General features: G+C 43.0%; 1 protein-coding gene and 1 long non-coding RNA gene across 3 annotated transcripts; one reads left to right on the top strand and one right to left on the bottom strand.

The window, feature by feature from the left end:
• Nucleotides 1-532: 532 nt before the first annotated feature.
• On the bottom strand, nt 533-27,114 carry LOC127046353 (uncharacterized). Of its 2 annotated transcripts, XR_007773006.1 has the most exons (4): nt 26,698-27,114; nt 25,546-25,573; nt 4,130-4,218; nt 533-1,836 (listed from the first exon to the last, which is right to left on the bottom strand). It is a non-coding gene; the product is annotated as an uncharacterized LOC127046353 (long non-coding RNA). The 2 variants fall into 2 exon arrangements; XR_007773007.1 differs by lacking the exon at nt 25,546-25,573.
• Nucleotides 16,599-20,735, top strand: CDKN2B (cyclin dependent kinase inhibitor 2B). Its single transcript, XM_050943244.1, has 2 exons — nt 16,599-17,158; nt 19,892-20,735. The coding sequence occupies exons 1-2, from the start codon at nt 17,030-17,032 to the stop codon at nt 20,171-20,173; spliced, it is 411 nt and encodes a 136-aa protein (XP_050799201.1). The 5' UTR covers nt 16,599-17,029; the 3' UTR covers nt 20,174-20,735.
• Nucleotides 27,115-27,802: the final 688 nt, after the last annotated feature.

Raw genomic sequence — 27,802 nt, 5'->3', positions numbered from 1 at the left:
TTAGCATTTTTTTGCCTATACTCTTATCCATATACTTTGCCACCTGTCTCTGTCTCTCTTCTATTATCAGATTATCTTAAATTCCCCCAAGCATCTTTAGAACCGCAGCGAGCAATTTTGGCTGGCAACCAGAAAAAACTGGCATTGGTCTCCATGAGACTCTATTCTCTCTCCAATGGGACAGGCAGCTCATTGTGACTCTGAGCAACCAAAAGTACCATGAAAATTCTCCACACCAAGCAAAGCTTGATTCTAACAGCGCTGATTAACCAGACCATGCACCATATGCAATATTACTACTGTGCAAGACTCTGCAATACTATAGTGGAAGTGAAAAAACCTCTCTCTGTCTTCTACACTACATGGTATAAACTCCAAAACCTCTTTATGTTGCATTTAGTCAAATTCAGCCCAAGACTCCCCCCACTGACTTTAGCCACCTATCCTGTTTCATTTGTGGGACCTCATCTGTAAGCTATAACCACCAGTGAAATGGAAGAAACATATGAGTCTCTCAGGGGCTATCATAACGATTGTTTAAGTCAAGAATTTATTACAAAGTCTTACCAAACAAAAGAGAGAGAGGGAACAGTTGGCTGAGCAGCATCGCTCAAAGCTACCTGAAAGTGCTTTAATTCCACAACCCCACGACTGCATGAGAACATAATTCTTCCCACCCGCTATTTACAGTTTCAGAAAGATGTGTTTTATGGATCTATTGTGACAGTAGTTCTGCCTGCATGTCCATTCTCACAGGTGCTTCATCATGTATTCAAGGACCTCTGTAATGGTAGCACAGAGAACTTCTCTTATGATAGATCCAAGGAGAAACGTCATTCAAAGAAACCAGCTTTATCATTAAAAAAAATCCTTTACCCTTTGCTCTCTGTTCTGTGTTGCCTCATTCATCATGACAAGTCCTGGAAGAACATGGTGGCCCCAGTTTCATCTTGAATGTGTGATCTTGTGGACCTGCTATAAATAGGTCTACATTTGGGTGTCAGCAAGCCCTGTCACAGTGCTTATCTCATACAAAAATTGAAAGAGTAATTGTAAAAAAATAAAATAAAACCCTAGGCAGTAATAGTTAAAGGGAAGGAGGAAATCCATGTTTGCAAACATGATCTTACTTTTCAAGCAACATAAACTAGACAATCCTCTTAAATGTCAGAACCATTAGCACAGAGAAGGAACTATGCTGTATGCAAACAGAGAAGCTATCTATGTTATCAGATGAATAATAAAACAAAAAACACTTTGCACTCAGAGCCCCTTTCCAAGGATATCAAAGCATTGTAAAAACCTTCGTGAACTCAGCCTCTCAGCATTGACAGTTTTACCAAGTCTTCCAAGGTCCCACAGCTGGTGAACAGACTGAAGGTCAGGATTCTTTTTTGCTGTAATCACCAGTCTTCAAAATTATTCAAAGTTTTGTGTGCCCTGGAAAGGATTCTTACATATTTTGTATTCACCAGAAAGGTCAGCAGGCACAAAGTAAATCAACAGCTTCTCAATGGTCCGTTGTGCCATGTGTTAACTTTCACTTAACCTACAGCACCAAATGGAAAGTTTTGTAATAGTCAGCAAAAAAGTATCATTATCTCCTCTAGGTGGTGCACTCACCCCTCTTAAAATGTAGATACCATCTGAAAGCCACTGCAAGACTTCTGTTGTTAAGCTTACAATTTGCAGATCCTGTACAAAGAATTTGCAATAGAAATAAAACATGCCAAGAACTTATTTCAGCCAATGTGTAGTTGTATTTGTTGGTTCTGTTTTCTCAGAATAATGTGAGGAATACAGCAGGACATTGCAGTTTTAGTCCCAGATAAGGCCCTGTTAAAAGAGTAAAGGTCATCAATCCCCAGAGCAAACTTTTAAAAACACATGAAGTCTTCAGAAAGTTACTTTACAAAGTCAGTAAAGATTAAGGTATTATCTGACATTTTTAAAAGAAACCTTAAAACATAAGAACAACAGTTGTGGTACCCCAGAAACCCTTAACCCTGCCCACTCTCTAGCAGGATTAGAGATCTTATTTATCCACACCAAACATCAGCACTGACACTAGGATTCACATATTCTGCTATGCAGAGCATACTGAACATGGTAATTCATGCAAAATGTACCTACTACGTCCCTGCAACCTGCACAGTTACAGGTTAATTCAACCCCTTCAATTCAGCCTCTGTGCACCAGACGCCGGCATCTCATCACTTGCATTTATGATCCACAGAAAAGACTGATTCATCATGAGAGCTGGGCAAAAACTTTTCAGATTATAGTTTGTATGAGGAAAAACAAACACAGTGTTGGTCAACCCAAAACTATTTGACACACATAGTTTTGGCCATTCACAAAATGGCCGGAGGCAGTGGAGGCGGAGGGAATGATGGCGGTTCTGCTGTACCACTCCCTTCTTCTCTCATAACCATAACCCAGTGGTTACAGCACTCACCTAGGATGTGGGAGATCCAGCTTTGAATTCTGCCTCTGTAATGGATCCAAAATGGATTATTTTTTCTAATTCACCACAAATGTTAAAAGATTCAGGTTGACCAGAACCTAAATGTTTTTCAATTTTTCAAAACTGCCACCAGACCAAAAAGTCAGTTATTTGCCCAGTTCCATCCATTACACATCCCACCTTTCCTATACACCTGCCTCAGAGCAGCCATGTTTAACATTTTAACCTTTTCTTAGTCACACTGTTCATCACTGTGTATTTATGGACTTAGTTCATAACTTGTCATTACCATGCAAGATGTTAAAGATATCGGATAGGATTGAGGGGAGTACAGGCAAACTGCCAAAGTACATTTAGTGTAAGAGGTCCCTATCTCCCTATGTTATGGGTTTGTATAGTGCCTAGCATAAGGGGGCCCAACCTGTTAATATTAAATAATAATACCCAACTTCATGATGTCCAGTAGCTGTGATACAGTAACACCTGTCCAAGATGTATGCCTTACATGGGAGCTGCAGTGAGCAGTAGGGATACAGGGGCAAAGTTAAGGTTATGAGAGATAACTCTCTGTGGTTATCCATGTATTCCAAAATTTCTTGTTTTAAAATTTCTGACTGTAACTTGCCATTTCCTGGCCTAAGTTTGTTTTTGAAAACTAAGTAGGATGGTGCTAGTTAGAAACATTGTCCATTTTCCAAGGGCACAGAAAATGTCATGATTGACATAACAAATAGAGCAAACCATACACCTCTCTATTGTGCCTTAGAAATCTGAAACTTCCCTTGGTCAACTATATCCAGCGGCTTGAAGGTCACAACACCAGCCAGCAGCAGCATCCTGGAGGCAGCAACTCCCACAATTCCCTGCCTGTGGAGTACATAGCTAGGTGTATGTAGGAAAGATGTTATGATTCTGCCTTCTTCCTGCCTGTCTGGGAGTCAATGGTTGTTACAAAATGAAAACACACTGAACAGGCTGATGCAGAAGAAAATAAGATCTTAGTCTTCAGTATTGCTGGCACATCACTGTAGATAAAAACCTTTCCTGAGCAGGTGAACCAAATTGTGGCTACAGAAACACACAAAGTTATTAATGGGAACAAAACTACGACCTTCACTACTTACACCACCAATCAATAGGAGAGTTCCTTGGCTGTGAAATAGTTTTATAGTTGTTGGGACCAGTCACTAGAGGGAGTCATGATCGGACATATGCACTAAGTCAGTGTATGACTACGCACAGTTTAGTCGCTGTACTGAGCAATGCAGCAATTATGAATTTTTATTAAAATCAAAGCTTGATTTAAGGGACTTAACTTTTTAATGCATTTGGAATAATCATGATAATACTTCACATTCTATAGCTCCAGAGATTTCAAAGCACTTTATAATCATTAAAATAGTAAGTCTTGTGGTAAGGGATAAAAAGGGATCTCGTCACTCTCTAATTTAATGTAGAATGCCGCCTGCTGTGTGGAACACAGTGAGTTTAACAGTACATAGCAACACTCCAAAACAATTTATGACAGGAAATGATTAAAAATATTGTATTCAGTTGAAACGGCAGGGAAATGTAATGAAACCTAACATAGTTAGCTGAGTTAGAATGTGGCCAGCACAACAACACTGCTCACATAAAAAGTGACATGACATTTCCAATCACCTCAAGCAGCTTGTTTCACATATCATCCAGTAGGTAGCTCCTCCTGCATCACCGTACTTTTAATAGTGTCTTGGGAAACTGGTTCAGTTCTGACACAGAGAGGAAGAGTGTCATCTCTTGACTCACCAACACCTTTTCCTGCAGTACTTCAGTGATCTTTGGAGGCCTCTCATTCAAGTACTGACCCACCCTAATCTTGGTTATCTATGATGGCATTACAACACATGCTGCTATAGCAAAGACCATTACCCCATAAGGCTGTACCCCATAAGACTTCATGGGAATATGCTTATGAATGTATATATGATATAACTGGAATATGTTTTATGCTACAGATGCCATGTAATGTATCTATGTAAAGGTTATGACCTACTGAATGCATTCCTCCTATTTGTATGCATGTCCTTGAAGTTAGGAATATTGGCTGTATATTTGCATGATTTCTAAGTAGCTTTAATAAAGCATTTGGTCAGATTCTTGAGAAAGGGATATGCAAATTAAGTGCCCAATCAAGAACCACTCAAGCCAACAATGAACTCGAAGATGCCAATCCACATTGGAGCTTTCCCAGGAATATGGCTTGGCTGGTAAGAAATTCAGTCATGCATGGACATGTGACTTGCCAATGTGACTCCAAAACTCCATCTTGGAGATAGACTTTGCACAGGAGAGAGGAGGGGGTCTTCACCCACAAGAGAAAGTCTACTTAAACCCGTGGGAGACCCCTCCATTCTGTCTTCAGCTGGCTAAAGAGAGAGCCTCTCCACCCCCAAGGATACCTGAACAAGACTGGAACAAAGGACAGTAACTATAGGGAGTATGAGTGATTGCTGGACCCAGACTAGAAGGAGACTTGTCTGTAAAAGGAAGCTTACTGGTGAGGTTTTATCTGTATTCAGTTTTCTTAGACATAGACTTGCATGTTCTAATTTATTTTACTTGGTAATTCACTTTGTTCTGTCTGTTACTACTTGGAACCACTTAAATCCTACTTTCTGTATTTAATAAAATCACATTTTGCTTATTAATTAACTCAGAGTATGTATTAATGCCGGGGGGGGGCAAACAGCTGTGCATATCTCTCTATCAGTGTTATAGAGGACCAACAATTTATGAGTTTTCCCTGTATAAGCAGGGTAAAATGAATTTATTTGGGGTTTAGACCCCACTGGGAGTTGGGTATCTGAGTGTTAAAGACAGGAACACTTCTCTCAAGTTGCTTTCAGCTAAGTCTGTAGCTTTAGGGCACGGGCATGTGTTCAGACCCTGGGTCCGTGTTGGAGCAGACTGGAGTGTCTGGCTCAACAAAACAGGGTGCTGGAGTCCGAATCTGGCAGGGAAAGCAGGGGCAGAAGTAGTTTTTGGCACATCAGTTGGCAGTTCCCAAGGGGGTTTTTGTGATTCAACCTGTCACAATCATAACTGGCAACATGAAAAAATTACCAGAGTAAGTCTGGTGTCTCACCTTGTTCTATTGTGTGGTTGACTAATTATATGGTTATTGTAATTTCGTTATATTATTTATATTGTGCACCTCATTTATTTGTATTTATTCTGACATTTAAGTTTCACATTGGTACAAACTCAGAGTTAAAATGTCTGTATACTAAACCATATTTTATTGCAAGGTTAGGTTTGATTTATTTCAGGCTGCTCTGGCCTCTAGAAACAACCATGTTTGGGGGACCTGCCTACAACACAATGGTCCCTTGACACCATTAAAACACTCAACTGTCTTGCATTGGAGACTGTGCACTGTGTGTTAACTGTGTCCCAGAACTGTGCTAAGGCTTTGGTCTTGGTCACCAAGCAGGAGTCAGGGACACAGTTAAAGTTCATCCCCATCCACTGTAGGATTAAATTATGTTTTGAACATGTGAGTTCTGCTGTAGTGGGGCTGGGTCACCCAACACAGCTATTCCTATAATGAAGATACCACAATAATGCAATACTTGGCTGAGTACAGAACTGAGTCAATCCTGCACATGTAAGATGAATTCAATATTTTAAAATTAATTTACTTCACCTGTGCTGGCAATATAACTATTCTAGGGAACATGTTTACTGGCAAGTAGGTTTTGTCAAAACAGTGCATTTTAAGTGAATACTGCAGAATATTCGTAGAAAACTAATTACAGGCTCAAACTCTTGACTGAGCTCACCAGAAACCTGATTCAAAGGCCTTGTCCACACACAATTCTGAACCAGTCTAACTGACTAGATTTAAAAACAGATGCTTATTTAACTAGTGCAAGTTTGTTTGCAGACAAGGCCTTAGAGTTGCACTTATCCAATCAGGGAACAGAAACACGTTTGCAGTTCAAAATGCCATTTTGAATTGCAAATATTGAATACTCATAGCATAGACTATTGACTATACTAAGCAACTCTCCCTGCGAGCAGTAGGAGCAATAAATAGGCTTTATGTTTGCATAAAACATGTGAAGGATTTTGAACAAACAAAGTCTTGCGGAAAATGTGATCTGTTCACAATTCACAAACTGTAAAAATGGGCAACATTTTTCACCTATGTTGCCAGAGTTACACTTGTAATGGAATTTAGTGCTCTTGGAAGGCTTGTGGGTATTGTGCATTTCTGGAGCACTGCAAAGAAGAAACAAACTGGAGACAATTGTCCTGCCTCCAGTTAAAGGTGCACAGCAGCACATACATTTTAAACAAGCAGTCCTTGAATAAGCAGGATCAAAACTAGTGAATGGTTCAAAGGTCAAACTCAGATACTCACTGACTGGGCTGCATGCAGAACTGAAACTAAAACTCCACACGCAGCAACACCTTCTCTTCTATAGCACAGAACCCTACACCCAGGCCTTCCTATTCTCTGGCTTTTGGCTGACAACTCAGGCCTCTGTCAAGTTCCTTCAGCCATACTCCTCCCTATTTCTGCCTTTCAGCTACACCAAAGACGTTTTACAAGTGAAGAACAATAGAAAAAGATTGAGTTCGTGCCATTTTTGCTTCTTTACAATATCTAAAAAGCAGCCTGAAGGGTGTTGCATCTCTCTCCTACCCCACAAAAAAAGTGCTTAACAAAAGTTACAAATTCATGTCTCGTCAACCTAGGAAGGTTCTATGGCATTTGGAAAACTAGTAAAATTATGTCTGTCAAGGGGCAAAGAACTAAGTTCAGCAATTGGAAGGAGTAGGGAGTTCTAGTCAGATGGTTCAAAACTTTGGTCTTTTACTAACATTTATTGAACTCCAATGGCCAGTGAATACATCGGAGAAAGGATGTCTTTGGTAAAGTTTAAACATTGCCCCCCACACACACCACCATCTCAATTAACAGTGTGCTTTCCTTAAATCTCCAGCTCCTGGATCCATCTGATTACATAAGAATCTCATCTTTTATGTTTAAATTATGTTTCTAGCCCTCCTGGTTATAGAGAAAAGCTTGAAAACATGACCCCTAATGGCTACAAATATCAGAAGACAAATGAAGGCCCCCCAAAGTTATTGGAGCTTTTAAATGTGATGAGTTAAGCCAATCCCATGATTTTGAGGCCTAATTCGTGATTTTTCAACATGTGGGTTTGACAATACCTGCACTCACAAGCTACTACATCTAAAATCATCAGGGACTCCTCCAGCAAGCCATGGAACACAAGATTTGACATTCCTGGTTATTGATTTCCAAAGCCATTAATAAGCAGGGTGGTGGGACGGGGGGAATTCTGGTGCTTTCCTCCTTCCCACAAATCATCATCAAGAAGCAATAAAGGCATAAACCTAATCTAATCTAATCATACCCTTTTCAGGACAACTTTTCAAAAAGTCTTGGATTCCTGACTGACACCAGGGGTACTCAAAAGTGTAGCAGGCTCCTGATGCCTCTCCTCAGCCACTAGCCCCAGGGCCATCTTTAGGCTTATGCATCACACACGGCTGCGTAAGGCACCTGAAAATTTGGGGCACCATTCCCATTGCTGGCCGCAGCTGGAATCCTCTCTTCTCCAGCCCCTCCCCCTTGCGGGGCCAGCAGGTTTCTCCCCGCTCCTGCCCTCCCACTGGCCAGCTGAGGGCCCCAGCCCCAGGGAGTCCAGAGTGGTGCATCCGGTCACTGGTGGCATGGCAGCCTGGGCCACCACCGCCTGGAGTGGAGTCCCTCCCTGGACTCTGCCTGCCTGCACTGCTTGGGGCCAGGCGGGGGCCAGAGCAGGAAGTGTGACACTTCCACGTGAGTCAGCGCGGGAGGGGAGCAAAGCCGAGGGGGGGTGGCTTAAAGTGACAGTCTCTTACACTTCCCTCTCTCTCTCTCTCACACACACACAGTCTCTCACACAGAGATCGGTTCTTACACCCATATACACTCTGCCTCTCACAAATCACAGTCCCTCAATACAGATTGTCACACACAGTCTCACACTTCCCAACACACACTCTATCACACAGTCCCCCAACACACAATCACACACACATACACTTGCTCTCTCTCTGGCTCTCTCACACACACTGGCTAACTTTCTCTCTCACACACACACACACGCACACTCTGTCACACACACACGTATTATTGTTGTTGTTATTACTACTCGGTACTTCCTGTCAAAATGCTCATGGTGAGCCAGGAGTAGCCAGGGGCTGCAGGAGGGCCATTGGCTCTGGGAAGACGCAGCCCCCATGTGACAGCAGGAAACCTGCTTTGAGCCACTGCCGCAGCGTTTGCTGCTGCTGCATATGAAGCTCAGGGTGTGTCAGCAATTGGGAGGGGGTTCTGGGGGTCCGGGGGCGGGCATGGTGGCCGTGCCCCCTCAACACACTGGGGTCAGCAGCACCAGCTGGGGACCGCCTTCAGTGGAGCATAGGGGCACTAGTTTAATAATACTGCATAAGGCCCTATAAATCCTAAGGACAGCTCTGAGTAGCCCAATGTGCTAGGGCAAAATTTTGGATCACTCACTTCTTTGTGTAATGCTCTTTTTGTAGTCAATTAAAAATTTGCCTGAACAAGGACTGAAGAACTAGGCACAATGTGAATAGCCCATGATTCTGGTGGATTGGCAGGCTAAACTCCCCTTAAGTTCAATGGTGCCAAGATTCCACTCTCAATGTTTTTGAAGTGTAGGGATAAAGTTTAAAACTTTGTTCATTTTAGCCATAGGAGTAATCCTTACTCATGTAAACACGAATGGATCCAGAACCATTAGAAAATGTCTTTTTCCTCCTACATAATTTTATGAATTATGACAGTAAAATTGGAATATAAAATGGGTCTAAAGGTTCACAGTAGTTCTGTACACATATGTAACCTATAGTTAGAAAGTCAACAGCCTTTTGGAGTTTGGTTGAATAAAAACACAGCTGTGCAATAACACTATAACAACTTGTTTATCAGAAGTAATCAGTCACCATATGGTTGAACACCCAATACACTTTGACCCATTCATTATAATCTAAATGGAAGAGTATTACAATGCCATTACCAGTATATATGTGGGTACAATGGATTCTACACTAACTAAGAGACCTGTTCTTAGGAGTAAGTCTTTTCAGATGAGAAAATTTGAAGACAGTGACATGTCTTGTGGCTACAGAAATGACTCCACAGTTGACAAATAAGGAGTATCATTTGGCTACCCAGACTGAGTGCAAACTGGTTCATCCAACTGCTTTAGAACGTTCCAGTGGTCTAGAAATGCAAACTTGGAAATCACAAGCACAAAAATCCACGTTTAGGTAGGACCATACATGCACAAAACTCTTCATAGATTAGCTAATAAGTCACCCCCAATAGCTCTGGGAAGTAGATGGGTAAGTATTATTAGCACTTTTCACATGGGGAAAGTGAGGCAGAAAGACAAAGTGACTTTCCCAAGGCCACACAGCAAATCATTAGCAGGGCCAGGATTCAAAAAGCTCCTGACTCCCAATCTGGCACTTATTCTTCCAGCCCACTCTACCCACAGATGTCATGAAAACAAACAGAGTATTAATTCAGAAAAGACAGCAACAAGACTTTTCAAACTGGAGAACTTGTTCTTGTTCCAAGTTCTGAATCCATCTCCTCTTCTGGAGTTAACTAAACTTTGGGATTTGAAGGCTTTCCTGTCACTGGAAAGTGATTATACAACAAATTATAAAGGTCATTCCTAATACAGTGGTTCACCAAACTGTCCATTCCAAAAACCACATGAAAGAGAAAGATCATCTCACTGGACCTCCTATGGTGCTCACCATAATCAAATATTTTGAGACCCTAGGAGTAGCAGGTTAGGGTGGGTTAGAGGGAGGCACTCTGTAGTCCACAGTTTGAGAATCACTATCCTAATATGATAGCCTGTTTTATAGCTATCTGACACATGAAAGGCACTGGTTACTTGTATGAATGCCCCTTTCTGAATGTTCCCTATATTTCCTGCGGTAGCCCGTTAAACTCTACTGGGAGAAAGTTTAGCTTAACAATTTAAAGAATATTAATTCAGCCTCTGACACAGGAACCCTAGTTGGGGTCAAATTTTCAGCAAGCCTCCTTAATTACACAGGCCTGTGCAAAATAGGAAATTGTGCCCACAGATAGCCCATTTACATATGCTGCTATGGCAAATGCCCATAAAGTTAGTAAAGCTGCCCGTGCAAATGCAAGGTTTTGCATGCGCACACAGTTAACATTGTCAGCTGAAAATTTAGCCTTTAATTTCCATAGTTACATAAATACGATTTCACAATGGCCATGGCTAATGTAGTTTCAGTTTCTGCTTGTACTTTCAGGCAAAAACAGACACTTTATGGCCTTATCATTAAGCTCTTGCACTGTCTGTTCATGTATCTATTTTGGACCATGAAAAATAAAGTTTACTCACCAGTAATCCAGTGTGTCATGTTCTTCCCTTCTCCCCTACATTCCAACAGCCTTGAATATCAGTGTCATGGTACCAATCAGGAAACAGGAATCAAAATTTGACAATCAACAGCAGCATTTAGACCTCCATCTGCCCTCTTTCCTTTTTCCAGAGAAAGAGAGTAGAATAAGTAAAAAGAAAGAACAGACAACATACTCCAAGCAAAACCCACTATGGGATTTAGGTTGGGAGGAGAGCAAGCTGTGACAAACAGGATTACTGTGACTAATCATCCCCTGATGTACAGCTCTTTTCTACCTGGTAACATCCTTGACTATCAATGCAAACAGCAGAAACTCCAGGAGCGGGACTGACTTGTAATGGAGCTTAGAGAACTGCTCTTCCAAATTCAGAACCTCCTATATATATATCAAATCCAGCTGACACTGGCAGATGAATATGAGAAGTGCACCAGGTGACTCCCTTACAAACAAACAGAGCAGAGAGTGCAAGCCCCTCAAACTGACATAATGTAGGAAGAATTACATTTAATACATTTTGGAAACAGCCAGTAGCAACATTGTGTTATTGTGATATTTGGCATTTTTCTTAAAATCCCAGTTCCTGCTTATCACACACAAGGATCTCAGCTTCCATTTTCTTAGCTCACATTAATTAGCATCTGTTGTATGCCTATGCAAATCCAACCTTTTTAAGGGAGGTATCTTCTCCCCTCCAGTAGGAGCTAATGTCTACTCTCTCAAAATAAAAAAGAAATAAAGATACACTTGACAATTTTAATTTTCATGCTCCTCCTCAAACATAGTAGGAGCTGATGTTTTAAGCCTGCTCTGTATCAACATCATTATCATTTATTGAAAGGGTTTATAAATAATAATGGAGATATACCTATCTCCTAGAACTGGAAGGGACCCTGAAGGATCAAGTCCAGCCCCCTGCCTTCACTAGCAGAACAAAGTACTGATTTTGCCCCAGATCCCTGGGTGGCCCCCTCAAGGATTAAACTCACAACACTGGGTTTAGCAGGCCAATGCTCAAACCACTAAGCTATCTCATCTCTTTAATACATATTAATTGAATGTTACTACAGCATTGTGTTGTGTTCTACTTACTGTGAAATAGAAATCATGATAATGAGCATGGATTTCTCTGTCACACTCATGATAAATGATATATTGCTATTAGTATGATGTTGCTACAAATAAAAACCTGCTTTTGAGTAATATTCTGTTGAATACACATTGCCAGTGCTAAATTATCTTCTTGAAACTTGTCTTTTTTACATTTGACTGTAGAAGTTAAATTATTTCAGACCTTACAGTATTTGTCTGGTTGCTGTGGGATTGGTTTGTATTACTGTTTCTCTCTATGATGTGTATACTGATTCATGTGTCTGCACTATACACTTGTGGCAATATGTGTGAAAGGAATAGCAAAATCAGAAATTACTGTTTTTAGGTGGTGGTGCTGCTAATTCACTCTCACACGATTAACTTTGAAACCGGAAGTAATTGCTGTGAACTGGGTGAGAACATTAAACACCAATGATTGGATATACCCTCTGTCATTCAAACCAACAGCATATTCAACCAGAAGAAAAACACTGAGACATAAACTCTGTGGCACAGTAGGTTTCAGCTGAAACTTCAAATTCTAGGCCATGGATTTTGTGGTTTTCGTTCCTTTCTAAGAATAAACATGTGTGATTTATTTAGGCTGCATCTTTAAGTATTTTATGCTGTTATTCTTTTCCTAGTTTGTTTGGTTTTTTAACTTTTTGAAAAATTAGAGAACACCTTTTACTTTTGCATTTTGCTGTATGTCTGTAAATCGTTGCTTCTTAAGGTGTATGTCACATAACAACCCTCTTTGGAAGCAGCAGAAAGCAGAATGCTATTTTTGAGTGTTTGTATGAACCACAGAGCTTAGGAGCAACAGTCCTTGAACTAAACAAGTAAAAGAGCTCATCTTTTTACCACACAGTCTGCAATATGTCTTCTTATTGATTATAACTTCCTGTTGAAGCATCTAGTTTAAAAGGAGAAGATGGGCCCAACAGATATGGAGCCAGATGCTCATCTGCATTAAGACCTTCCTTTACAGTGCTCCAACAGTCACAACCATGTGAAGGCCCGTTTACACTTCCAGAGCGGTGAAAAGGGGCCTGAATGTAAATGAGAATCAGGCCCATGATTTACAATAATAGTTTAGTTAGTTGTTCTCTATATTTAGCACATTTATTCGATTATTTTAATATTCACTTCTGCTACTGTTAAAATTACTTTGTACCATCTATAAGTATTAAAAGACAATGTCTTTCCTTAATATTTTTTTTCCACTGAACAAAGGTCTATGTGACAAGTTACTGTGTGACTTAATTCCCTAAAAAGAAGAAGGTGCTCTTTCTTCAATAGACAGTTCTTACATATGTGTATCAGTTATTTTTAAGGTGCCCATCACTTAAATAGCTGACACCATAAGAAACAAACATTGAATGGGATACCAAGAGCATGAGAAAGAACAACACGCAATGAAGCAATGGAATTTAGAGAGGTTCTGTTATATAAAGAACCAATTGAAAAATAATTCCCTAAAGGACCCAGTTTGCCCCTTTATTCACACTGAGGAGTATTTTATCCTGCAAGTTCTCCCATTCAAGTCAATGAGACTATTTGCAAAGTAAAATACTACTCTGTATTTTACTGAGAATTAGCAGATTTAGCCCTATCACATGGTAACTGGCAGAAATTTCTGGGACCATCTATTAGCAATAATGTAGAACTTAAAATGTTTCCTGATAATATGGATGTTTCTTTATAAAGGGACAGGGAGGAAAAATAATTAAGTCATTATTCCATTGTTTTAGTTATTCAAGTTAAGAGGTGTGTCAATAGGTGATTTCATGCTGTTTTAGACAACCATAACCGGACAACATAACAGTCAAAGCACTGAATAAGATAATGGTAGCATTCAAATTCCATGAAAGAATGATCTTAGAAAGGTGTGCATGTCCAAGTGGCCCATGCACAGGTATCGGGGAGTTTTTACACTCAATATGTTCCTATATGGGTACACAGCTGAGAGCACAATCTGGCTTTCAAAGTTTATATCCACTATATGTTTGTATAGCACCTAGGACAATGGGGTCCTAAGGATATAGCAGTAAATCTGTAATACAAATAAATATTTTTTTTCTTTTTACTTACTTAAGGTAAAGGCTTAAAGTGTTAGTGAAAACTGGAAGAATGATGAAACTCTGGGGTAGAGCAATACGTTGTTTTTGTAGGTTCAACAAGGACTTTTGTATTTTTTTTTCTCCTCAAAATCTTTAATTCTAAAAGTGAAAAGGAACTGGGGTGAATGCCCAGGGCCATGGAAATTATAGGCCCTAGGCCCAAATTGATATTTTTTTCTTTTTTAACATTTTACCACCCATCTGATCTCTTAACCTTCCCATCTGTCAGCATCCCTGCAAACCCACAACATGGTTAGTATGATGACATGATTAAATGTAGCTTTTCCACTGTCACATAAAAGTCTCATTTACTCCTTAGAGTGGAAAGTGAGGTTCACAGAGAGTAATGGACTCAGTGTATTTTCTCCAATGACCATGAAAGGGAGAGGACAGACAAGACCAGCTTTAAAGTGTGAGGGATCCAGCCATATGGTTAGGGGGCTAAGGCCCGCAGTTACCTTTTGGTGTCCCACCCGGTAGAGGGATTGGGTTGCAAACCACATTGAACAGCTGCCAGCAAGAGAGCTGTCCTTGGTGCTAGTGGCTCCCCCAAAGATCCCTGCCGCAGTTCCCACCGAGGACTGTGTGCCTGGTTGCTAATCCATGTGACGAATGTTCTGGTAGCCAGAGCTAAATTCTAATCTCTTTCTCCCCCAACACTATCACTGTCGCTTCCACCGCCTCCTCTCTCTCCTCTTTCAGTATTTTTCTGCAGAAATCAACATGCAAAAATATTTGCTTTCATGGTCAAGCTTTCCAAATACCACACTATATATTTTTCTTTAATCTACTAACATTTATATTTTAAATATATACAACAACATTCCCAGCTGCCACATGCCAACCCATAATTTGTTTGCATCTCACTGAACTTTTAAAAATAAAACTCTTGAAGAAAAGAAAATTTCTTCCTGTGACAAGTACTGTGGGATTCCAAAAAAGGGATCACAAGCCTTGTTCAACTTTTTCATGACAACACCCATCTACCTCATCATATTTCATTCTATTTATCTGAATTCACTTTATCTTTATCACCCTTAATTAATAAGCATGCTGGTTTTGCCAAGGTACTATGTGTTTTATTGGCAGAGGCAAGGAAAACAAGATTGGTACAAACATCTTGACACATGAAAGTGAAACCTGCATATTCTCCAACACTCACCTGAAAGGTACAAAGTCTTTAAGGAAGTCTGTTTTTTAAAAATGATTTGGAAGGGAAGGTGGAGCCATATTATTTCTATTAGTTGTACCTAGTGGTCCCAACCAATACTGGAGCTCCTTTGCCTTAGGCACATTATACAAAACATATACTAAAAGACAAACTGCCTCAAAAAGCTTGCAAACTAGACAAGTGAGAGGTGAGTAAAGAAAAGGAAGAAACACATATGACTATTAAACAATCATAATACCTTGCTCTTATATAGTAATTTTTAATCAGTAAATCTCTGAGATCAGCCTCATTAACCACATTTTACAGATGGGGAAACTGAGGCACGAGCAGTGAAGTGACAATTTCTGAAAGGTGCTCAGGTGACAAGAGCTAGTACAAAAACTTAAGAGGAATAAGCTTAGGTTGGGAAGGGAAACTGAGGCACAGTTTGATGAAAGGGCTTTCCCAATGTAACACAATAGGTCGGTGGTAGATTGGGACTGTGGAGATCTAGGTTCTCTTCCCAATCTAATGCCCTAGCCACGGGACCACCCAGATTAGCACCAAACAGGATTACAATTTTTTTTTTTGCATATCTGCAGTGCCTTTCAGCTGAGGCTTTCAAAGCACCTTACAGCCATCAGTGGACTGAGTTTCACGTCCCCTGTGAGTCTGTGGAATTACTGGCCCTACTTTATAGATAAGGCAACTGAGGCACAAACAAACAGAGGAGGTGACTTGCTCAAGGTCACTCTGCCCGTCAGCAACAGCCTCGCTCTCCACTGGCCATTCCCAAGGCTGAATGAAGACTCTGGAGGAGCTGGGTTTTGTTGGATTGTTTTTCCACCCCTCCCTCCTGCGCGTGGGGCTGCCGGGCGAGATTAGGCCGCAGCCCAGGAAAGGAGCTGCCTGTGCTGAAGGCAGACAAGATTACTGCCGAGCAGGGCCGCCCTCGCTCCACGGCACTGGAAGCACCGTCCAGCGACTGCCCAAGCCGCAAGTCCTCCGCTGACTCTGCACAAGCGGGAAGCGTGTGAGCCGAGGGTGGGGAGACAGGAAGGTTCCTTCCCCAGAACCTTTGGCTGCCAACGTTCTATAGAACGCCAGTCGGAAGCCAGGAGCGCATGCGCCCCGGGGACGGGCTCTCACACACCGCGTTCCCCAGCTGTTCCCTGCCTGGCCGCTGTTTGCCTGGGTGCGTGACGTGACATCAGCGGCTGGGCAAGTCAGAACAAGTACCGGGCGGCTGGGCAGGGGAGGGGAGGGGACAGGCGCAGGGCGGGGAGGTGCACCAGCTGTGCGGAGAAAACAAGCCCTGGGCTTCTCCAACCGAGCCACAGAGACGGTGTCCCTGCAGCCGGCGCTCACCTCTTGCTCGGCGCCGCGGCAGTGCTGAGCCTGGGCCGAGGAAGAAAGCGGAGAGGGACGCGCGGGAGAGCCCGGGGAGCTGTTCAGACCCGCCTGCCCTGCGGTGGGCTCCCCAGGAAGCGCCGCTGCCCCTCGGGGTTCTCGGAGGAGAGGCGACGGGCGGAGCTGCCGGCGGCCGCGCCGCGCTCTGATGGCTTAGGAGACCTGTGCGAGCTGGAGCTGCCCCCAGAGACCTGCCCCGGGACCTTGCAGCAAGGGGGAAGCGCAAGACGGGTGCCCCGGACACTAGTGCTAATTGATGTGAGAGCCAGCAGCGAGGAAGAGGCATGGGCCAGCGCGGGGCCAACGACATGGCCAGCGCCGCTGCCTTAGGGAATTTGGAGAAGGTGAAGGAGCTGCTGGACCAGAGGGCGGACCCCAATGCAGTCAATTCCTACGACAGGACCCCGATCCAGGTACAGGGACCAGCGAGAGGGGCTCACGGGAAGCCAGAGGCAGGAGCCTCAAGCCCCCGTGGGAGGTAGTGGTACAAAGGGGGGGGGGCAAAATGACTCCGGGACTGCAGGTGCTGAGCACTAAGCACGCTCTGATTTTGGTGAACGCAGCGCCTCGGAGACTCCTCCAGCTGTCATCACACACAGCAGCTCCAAAGTGCGGCGAGCGTCAGTTGTTACTTTCACCCCAGGCTGACTGCTCAGAGCGTGGGGGTGGCAAAGCGACACATCCGTGTAGTCCTTCGGAAAGTCAGCCGATCCCCTTCCATGACTGTTCTGTTCGCTATTTATTCGCCGTGCACTCAATCAGTCTTGCAGGCGATTAAAAAAAATAAACCTGTTTTTGTTAGCAGGTGTCGCATTTTGGGACTGCTTTTACGCAGGGAGTGTTGTTTCTCATACATGTGGCAAAATCACCCCTTCAGCCGAGAGCGTAAAGCTGACACTAGAAACATCAATGATAGCCGATAAAAATCCAAAGGCAAAGCGGAATGGGAAATTCTATCAGTGCATACAAACGCTGGACTTTTTTTCACAAGATTAACAAAATGCTGAAATGGCGGTACACCATCTTGGTGTCTGCAGAAATACGTATAAGGAACAAAGTATTTAAAAAGTCATAAAACACTAAATTTGACTCAGATAAACATCAGACATTATTAACATTCTAAAAGGACATGCTTCAGTTGGCTAGTTATAAATAAAGATATAAATATATGCCCGATTTTATTGCTCTAGTATTTCTTAGTCGTTTTCAGGGCCCGATCCTGCACCCCTACTCAGACAAAGCCCCCATTGAGTTGTACAGGAGTGATCTACATGAGGGAGGACAGTCCGAAGGCGTAGGCACCAAAGCCACAGTTATGAAATGATCGAAGAAAACTAGTTCATCTCACTGAACGAGAAAACCGAAAAAGTCTATTAAAAACACGACGATCTCCTTTGAAAGCAGTTTTAGTTTTAATACCCTATTGTCTTATCTGTAACTGTAGTTGTGACGTGATGACTCAAATCCACCAAATGCCTTAAATCATCGAATTTCAGTAATTGCTATATCTGTGCCTAAATATCATTTTCGGAAAGTGTGCCCTTTCATTTTAAATCTACTACAGGAAATAGTGATTTAATATTTTCGTGCGAGACTGAATATATTAACTAAACTATATACGAGTAGAAACACTAGCTCATGGGCGGGGGTGGGAAGATATGCATTAGAATGAGTTATTTACCTTACATATAGTGAAGTACAGACATTAAAAACTTTAAGCTCCTGCAGGAGTACTAGAAACTAAAATACATTCTAGATCTTAATTTCTAGTTAGGTTCAGTTATTTATGTATTTAGCAAACGTTTATGTATATTCTCGCATAAAACAAAATTGGAATTACCTGAAAAGTTATTTTGTAAGAGATGCAATGGCAATTTTTATTACAACATCAACATTTTACTGAAAAGGAATAATTTATGCTTTTGATAATATTCCTTCAGTAGAAATTGTGCTGCATCATTTAATTTTTGCTGCACTTTTGTGAAGTATCTTTCTATATTTAGATTTCAACATAAAAAACTAACTTTAAAAGCAGCGCTATTTCTAGTATGGTTATATGGTAGATAGAAATTTTAGCGGCTTCGTGGCCATTGGACTAAGTGAAAACTGTATTTGAAACCGCTTAAAAAGAAACACACAACACAGGCGAATCACTGTTCTCGTAAAATTGTACCGGCAGAAAGCCTAACAGCTGTATAAATGCTAGTGAATGATCTGCTATTTTAGCGCGGGGGTTGGGGAGGGGGGCGTTGGAAGTGCCATAAACTAAAGCAAAGTTAATTATAATTAAACTGAAATTCAATATTTTTATACAGAGGGAAATATTTAAATCTATATTCTACCTACCATCAAAAAAAGCAGCTTGGAGGTAGTTATTGTTTTTATTATTGTGGTTCTTGTGCCTGATTATAAATAAATTTCCAGTTTGAATCTTGTGTTTTCATAATGAGCAGCTTCTTACCCAGTTAGCATTTCTGTTTGCCTCACCGGGAATTCTACCAGAGTAAGGACTGCGGGATCCCGCCCTTTGGGTCCACCTGAGAACCCTCCGTTTTAGTAAAATGTCAGACCTTCCTAAAAGCGGGGTTCACGTTTGTGCCGATAAATGGTCGGTAGCATTTCTCTGCACCTGTGCTCACAAGCTGAAAGCGTTTTCCCCAAATACATTGTGCGTGCAGCGCATTAAGAGGGGATTTTCTACAGTATATCACGTATGTGCGCGCCTGGATGCAAACTGATGTTTAATACATGCATGAAATAATATATGCATTTACAAAAGGGGGGGCTGAGACTTGATATTCTGACCATTTCAAACAGTTTACCGTTTCTCTTGGTCTTGCAGCCTTTGTGGTATTCGACGCCTTTGGAGCGTAGGAGGCGATTGACTCAGATCAACATTTTCTTAACCTATCATCCAGATGCCCTGTTCTAGGAGCTGGCCTGATCCGATTTCCACTGACTGTAATGGTAGTTGGATCAGGCTCAGACTGAACTCACAATAGTTAACCCCCTGGCATTAGTTACAGAGAATCCAACCCTGCAGTTCAGTCCTTACTCAGGCTTGGCCACCAGTGGGAGTCTTGCCCGTCTAAAGGATTGGCCAAACACGGAGTCAGTGACTGACGGCTTCTGCCCCTCTCCTCTAGGTCATGATGATGGGAAACACCCAGGTGGCGGAGCTGCTGCTGCAGAGAGGAGCGGATCCCAACCGCGCGGATCCCCGCACCGGCTCCCTCCCAGTGCACGATGCAGCGCGAGAAGGTTTCCTGGACACCCTTGTGGCGCTGCACCGAGGCGGGGCTCGCTTGGATCTACGGGACAAATCTGGCCGCCTCCCCATTGACCTCGCTGTAGAGAGCGGGCATCAGCAAGTGGTCAGCTACCTCCGAGCCCAGCCTGCAGGGAATGCCGCTCCGCCCCAGGCATAGGGCCCGCGCGGGCGGCCAGCTGCTTGGGGGCTCTGCTCTGCTCAGCCACACAAAGCACAGAACTGCAGGCACCAGGTTTGTCTATAGCAGCCGGGTACCATCCCCCAGGACAGCTAGGAGCCGCCTTGTAACCTTGATACAGCAGGCTAGAAATCACAGGTTGGCAGCAGGGAATGCAGTGGCCACCACTCATCAGGTTTCACCCAATTTTGTTCATCTTTAATTCAGTGCTGTACCCTCCCCACATTTACAGAAGAGTCCACATTATATTGATGTTACAATATTTCTTCCTAGAACATAACTTATTATCCGTTTTTTTCTTAAGCGTGAAGTATACTAAAGAGGAATAATATATTATAAATATGCCACTTGGAAATGTTCTCTTAAATGCTCTAACAGCAAACACAGTCTTTGTTTTAGATTTGTACTTTGCACAAAATATGTATATTAACTTTTACTTGAAAAAAAAACTAAACGTTCAAACACTACCACTGTAAAGGAAACCATGAAGGTAAATATACCACTTAAATAATAAACTATTACGAGTCTAACAGAAACCAAATCTGTGTGTCTTTCTTGGGTTGCAGTTTTCCTTCCCAGAACTGGAATACAAACAGATGCTTCCTAGTGCCTGGATTTTCCAAAAGATGCGGATAGGAAAGAAGCTAGACATCTTTTCAAACATAAAAACCTGAGAGGGTCTAAGAATTTTAGATTCCTAGGGCCAGATCCAAGTCCCATTGATGTTAATGGTTGACTTTGATTTTAATAAAGGGTATCTGAGGCTCATAGTGCTAAAATGATTGTTTTATTTTATTTAACAGGGTTTTAGATATTTAGGGGTACTTCGATTTGCTTTTAGACTCATATTTTCACTTAACTGAAGGTGTAGACTATACTGTCAGGTGAAATCATGTAAGATGTTAAAAGTCTCTATAGTAATAAAATATTTGCAATGTGTGCCACAAAGATTAAGAACATAAGAATGGCCACAGTGGGTCAGACCAATGGTCCATCTAGCCCAGTATCCTGTCTTCTGACAGTGGCAGGTGCCAGATGCTTCAGAGGAAATGAATAGAACAGGGCAGCTATCAAGTGATCCATCCCTTCCAGTCCAAGCTTCAAGCCATCAGAGATTTAGGGACACCCAAAAACTGGGAGTGCATCCTTGAACATGTTGGCTAATAGCCATTGATGCACCTCTCTCCATGAACTTATCTAAGTCTTTTTTTAACCCAGTTATACTTTTGACCTTAACATCCCCAGGCAATGAGTTCCACACTTGACTGTGTCTTGCGTGCAGAAGTACTTTCTTATATTTGTTTTAACAATGCTGCCAATTAATTTCATTGCAAGAATTAATAGTTACCCATTATATGAAAGGACAAATAATATTTTCCTATTCATTTTCTCCAATAATTCATGATTTTATAGACTTCTATAATATCCTCCCTTACTTCTCTCTCTAAACTGAACAGTCCCAGTCTTTTAAATCACTGCTCATATGAAAGCTATTCCATATCCTTAATAATTTTTGTTGCCTTGCTCTGTACTTTTTCCAATTCTAATAGATCTTTTTTTAAACAGGAGACAGCCACAACTGCATGCAGTAATTAAGGTGTGGGGATACCATGGATTATATGATATTTACTGTCTTATTGTCTATCCCTTTCCTAATGGTTCCTAACATTCTGTTATCTTTTTTGACAGCTGCTGCAGGTTGAGCAGCTGTTTTCAGAGAACTATGCACAGTGACTCCAAGATCTCTCTGAGTGGCAACATCTAATTTAGACCCCATCATTTTGTATGTATAACTGGGATTACATTTTCCAATAAACATTACTTTGCACTAATCAATACTGAATTTCATCTGCCATTTTGTTGCCCGGTGGCACAGTTTTGTGAGATCTCTTTGTAACTCTTCACGATCAGCTTTGGACTTAACTATGCTTTTTGTATGCTTTGCAAACTTTGCCATCTCGCCCCATCCTTTTTCCAGATTGAGTTACAAAGTGCAGTGCCACACGAAAGAAACTGTGAATGATACAAGTTTTTAGAAATCCTATGCTGCCTGACACTGAAAATACAAAATAGTTCTATACATTTCTATATCCTGTGTCTTCATTTGTCTTTTAATTCCCTAAAAAACAACTATCATACAATATCCCAAAACAAAATATTCAGGACCAACTGTGTATCTCTGTGTGTGTGTATTTTATATATATATATATAGACACACACACACACACACACACACACACACACACACACACACACTTCACAATCAATTTAGGAAAGTCTCACCCCAAAATGGAAAGAAGACTCCAATACATATTAGGGAGAAATTACACTGAAAAAGTTGAGCTTCCAACAAAAAAAAAAAGTGTGTGTGAGAGAGAGAGAGAACGAATACATTAAAGAAGGACTATTCATCTAAGCAATTTCAAGCCGTTGATAATGTATCCAAAGGCATAATTTCTCAGCAGGAAAACAAAAAGCTGTAACCCAAAATTCAAAAAATAGAAAACAGAGGCCAATAAGTCAATACACACTTCATTTTTATATTTTTTTTATTTTGGATCTGCGTGGTCAAAACGTTCTTACTATTATGAGAGAGAGATACTCTTATCTTTATAGAGTTGAATTTTTGGTGGAAATAGCACAGAGCTGGTAATACACTAAGAGGCAAAAACTCACGATAAAAGTAATTTCTCTCTGTTCTCTGACTTTGAATGACCTTGATCATATCAGACATCCTGTGTCAACTGCTCATTACAGAATGAAATTCACCCAGTGAAGAGGGCTAGCAAGAATCCTATGTCTAACCGTAACCCATGACGAATCAGTGTAATTGAAGGCCTTATGCAGCTCCCCTGCAAGGGGTGAATGTTAAACTATTTTCCATACAGATTTGCTCTCCTCCTTTTATTTATGTTTCTAACAAATCTGGAGCAAATCTTGTTCAGTTTACTCACATGCGTAACCCGACTGATCTCTGTGGAATTAGCTGGGCAAATCAGAAGGCAGGATTTGGTGCCTTATTTGGATTGTTGCTGTTCACATCCCTGCCATTTAAAAAAGAAATCTCTTGTAAACACTAACCGGCTCTTCACCAACCAAAGGCCTAAAACAGATTATTCTCCTCCTTCTAGGGAAAGATGAATGGAGATTTTTTTAAAAGGCATTATTTACTTTCATTTGAACTCGGGGGCAAGAGAGGATCCCTCTCCCGACCTGCCTACGCAACCTCTGTAAAACCGGTATTTGCTCTCTGGATTCCATTCTGGAAAATGTGCCATTGACTTCCATGGGAGCAGCAGCAAGAAATGTGTGCGGTGATAATCGTGTCCACCAATTTAACTTCCCTTAATTGATATGAAAATTAAACATTAATAGACCAAATTCAAGCTCTCCTCACTTTTCAGGGCAGGCAGGTGGCGGGAGAATGTACTCGTACTTGAGTTCTGGCTACTCCGCTAGTGCACCGCACCCCCTCCGAGCACTCCCCAAATCACCCAGGAGCATTGAGAAGCGTGCTAGGGACTGTGGGAAAAGCAGGATGTTCACGCTAAAAAGCAGATACCACGTCTCCAGGTCTGAACCGCGGCTCGGCGAGTGGGGAGGGGTTCACTGAGAGCCTGCGGTGTCAACTCTATAGATGGCGGGGGGTAATAGGAACTACACTTTGGCTACACATTTCTGTAAAGTAAAATCGTCTGAGATGCCCAGTATCTAAAAAACTTCATGGCTATGGTAACTGCATTGCGAATTTCATGTTTAGCACCGCGGCGTGTTTATAGAAGTAGCAGAGACATTCGATTAACAGGAGTGGTTTTTATTAGTGGTAACGGAGGTTATGCATAAGCATCGGTAGGAAAATCGTTCCCACAGACTGAGAGAAAGAGAAGAGCAAAGGTGAGCGGTTCTGGCCCTACAGGGCCCCTGGAGAAAAAAATTGACCGGCAAAAATGTAAGCAGAGGGGTATCATATAGGGCCCCATTCTCCGCTAGTGTATGGCAGCATAATTCCACTGGAGTCAGTCGAGGGTTTGACCCACAGAATCCCAACATTTGACAATGGATTAAACTCTATTTGATACACACGCAGGCGTTGCCCATAAGTATTATTTTCACACTAGTTAACCTTTGGGGGCCTAATTATGCTCTCTGATGCAAGGGAAAGCTTTGCAATTAATCTTTTGGGAAAACTATGGGGCTGTTATGGGGTCACTAACGTATTGTAAGCTGACCTTTCTCAATTTCCCCTGCCCCTCCCCATCCCAGCATTCGTGCAGTTTCCCTAACTTTGATCCAGACTCTGCTCACTTTATTTATGTGAGCAAAATGACCAGAGAGTTGATTTTCCTCTCCAGCTAAATTAGAGCAGCTGCCCAAGCCTGCAACTGGTTCTCCCACAATCATAAACATACCGGAAGAACCTCAGAAACTTGGGAGCTGATCCTGCTACTCTAACTCGTGTGAGTCATTCTTACTTATGCAAGCGGTTCTAAGCGGCCTGTTCAGCGGTGACGTTCACCACTGTGCAGAGGGGAAACACAAAGCCTATTGTAGCAACTGAGTTCCCCTATTTTGAGGGCTGGAATGGCACTTTAGTAATTGCCTAGGGCTTGTGCTGGCTCTCAGCGCAGGAGTGAATTTTATCTCATGTGAGGAAGGTTGCCAATACATGACCCTATAACAAACCTTTGAACCCTCTGAATTTAGAGCCCATATTCTCCCAAGGGCAGCATCACTGGCTGACTGTGTGCAGCACTGGGCTTTCCAGACATCCTCTTTGCCTTGAATAGAATTACAGGGTTTGGACACTGCTGCTTCTGTATTAACAAAATGTGTGTAGTTTGTATTAAATAACACCACTGTTACTGGTTTGTAATAACTTATCTAACACAATGGCATTATATACTTCCCTGGGATAAGGGACACTTCTACCAGCATTTTTGAACTGGTATTCGAATTAACTATCGATAACGATTGAAAATGGCTTTTTCTATTCCCCCTCCCCTTCCAGTTTCTCGTTGCTTTACTCACATCAATAGTCCTAAAATCAGTGGGACCACCAGCTTTGCTAAGGCAAGGCAGCAGGATTTGGCCCATATTGTTTAATTACTTAATCTACGTTTTATTGCTGTAAGAATGTTAGCAAAAAAAGCCACCTTTGTTATTAAATTCCTGTTTTCACTCATTCTTTTCCCAGAGGTTTTGGGTGAATTTTTACATGCTTGTTTCCAGGCTATTGATTTTTTTTTTGACAGCTCAGAAGAGGCGGTCTCTGAAAATATGTAATATTCACTCTCCGTACACATGAGCCATCCCAGCTCCTCCATCCCCAAAACAAACACAGGCAAACTCACCCAAAGTGCCCTGGAGTCCTCCTCCTCCCTAATAAAAAAAAAAGTCAGAAATGTTCAAAAATCATCTTTCCAGACTTCCTGCCCTTGAAGTGTTCCCTGCATTCTTTGCCCAACCCAAACGCTCACCACATTTATCTTGGTGTCTGGAATGTGCAGCGGCTGACCACCACCCAGGGGCCTTCTGAAAACTGAACTGTCTACACTAGGGAGCTATTCTGGCATAGCTCCATCGCCTTACAGCGGCCGGCCTAAGCCAGACCCCCAAGGCTGCGGCTGCTCCGTAGTGCCCAATTCGCGCACCTGAGCCAGGCTCTTGAACCCATTTTGTGTCTCTGCTGAAATGGCGCTGAGAGGAGAAGGAGTTCTCGTTTCTATCTGCTCAGCGGCCTGGGAAGGACGGGAAGAAAGTATCTTCCCCAAACATCACCGATCTTGCCAGGATTTACTTCGTGGGTGCTGCCCCCAGATCAGAACGCAGTAAACTAGGGAAATGAGGAGCCGTTTGTGAGCTAACAAAACAAAAAGTCCAGGAACTCCCTTCGACATGCTCCTAATACCCCCTGGGAAGGAGATGTAAACAAGCCCAGATCGCACGTTGTTTTCTAAGGCACCTTCTTAATTTGCTTAGCCAGCACGGGGATTAATACATTGACTCAAACCTAACTTCCTTGAGAAACGGAGCATGCAATTTCTTTTGAATAATACCCCCGCCCCCGCCCCTCTCAGCTAGCTTCCCCTCACCGGCTAGGCTTTTGTTTGTTTGTTCGTTTGACACTTCACAAATATCTTGCTTTTCTCCAACGTGACACATTGGGATCAAACCGAAAATAAAACGAGTCCGGGCATCCGGGGCTGAGAGCTCATCCTTCAACTCCCCGAGCCACCGAAAAAGCGTTTGCTTTTTTAACCACCGCTTCTAAACGAGTCACCTATCGGGAGGAGGGGGCAGAGGGGACATGCCGCGCGGTTAGTTACCGCTGGCTGCAAGGAGGGAGTAAAGTAGGGCCTGATCTGCGGAGCGGCCCAGACTGCAGCGGCTCCGCGTCTCATTCAAGGAGCCATGTGACAGCCGCGGACAGTATCTGTCGTTTGCTAGCGACACGGGCCGCTATTCGGGCTTTTCTCCGCGATGGGCTCTGCGCCGCTTCCTACCTTCTCCAGGGAACCGGTTCTGCGGGGCGTGCGTAATCTCCGCGCCGGCTCCCGGGGACGCTCCCCGCTGGGCCAGAGGCTGGGGGGTGGGGAGGGAGCGCCTCCCCCAAGGGGTCCGATTGAAAAAAAAAAGGCAAACTAGAGAGGAGAACGAATAATGTCGTAAGAGGCTTTATTTAAAAAAGTGGCTGTGATTGGCTGGCTTTCCTGCGGCGGTGGTGCACTTGGTGGAGGAGCCGGCGATGCTCGCTGGAGCGATGCACAAGGCTCCCTGCCGCCTGCCAGGCAGGGGGCGGACACCCTCGCTGCCCCCGGCGGAACTGCCCCCCTGCTGGGATCCAGCACGGGGGAGGGGGAGAGGAAGAAGAGCAGAACTGTCTGCAAATGAATGGAGAGCGCGGCTGCTCGTGCAATGGCCTGGACCTGCCTATAGGGGTATCTGTAGCTAAAGCATTGGGGGTGGGGGGGTGGGGGGGGAATGGATTTCCCGCTCCTTGTGCCCTGCATGGGCTTTTGCTAACCTGAGCCCCGCAGGGTGCTCTCCCCAAACCGCTGCGCGCTGGCAGGAGCGCCCCAGCCAGCATGGGCATGAGAATAAAATGCACCGTCCGATTTAAGCGCTCGAGAAACCTCCCACGCGTCAGGGCTGTTTTGCTCAAGATCATCCAAGGCTTGTTCAAGGCTTATCCAAGATCCAGGCCCCTTCGCCTTTCCCTCGTGGTGACTGTCAGGAAGCGCTGCAGCAGGCGGGCTGAGCCTGGTCACCCCGCTGAGAACAGGTAGGAACCAACCTCAGAGAGGGGTGGGGATGGAAGGTGCCACTCTTGAGACTGGAGGTGAAATTCTGTCCCCAGGGAGGTCAATGGCAAAATTGTCATCCACTTCAGCGGAGCCAGGCAAAACCAGACACTGGCTTCACCCTAGTAACCTGCTGGGTACTGGGTACTGTGTGTAGAGACAGCCAGTCATGCGGGTACTCTTACTTGGGTCATTTCTTTTTCCGATTGATTTCAGGAACTACTGCTTACAGACTGATGGCCCAAGATGGTCCCATATTTAAGGGTGCACTAGTTTGGCCCCCTATAAATAGTCTTTAGCGTACAGC

Source organism: Gopherus flavomarginatus, chromosome 3 (assembly GCF_025201925.1).
Source record: "Gopherus flavomarginatus isolate rGopFla2 chromosome 3, rGopFla2.mat.asm, whole genome shotgun sequence".
NCBI lineage: Eukaryota > Metazoa > Chordata > Testudines > Testudinidae > Gopherus > Gopherus flavomarginatus.
This window is presented reverse-complemented; position numbering and strand designations above follow the sequence as displayed.

Bases quoted from the DNA above. Each gene is read 5' to 3' on its own strand.
- CDKN2B (XM_050943244.1), top strand. From the start codon at position 17,030: ATGGGCCAGCGCGGGGCCAACGACATGGCCAGCGCCGCTGCCTTAGGG. The intron at 17,159-19,891 runs GTACAGGGACCA...CCTCTCCTCTAG, and splicing joins ACGACAGGACCCCGATCCAG to GTCATGATGATGGGAAACAC.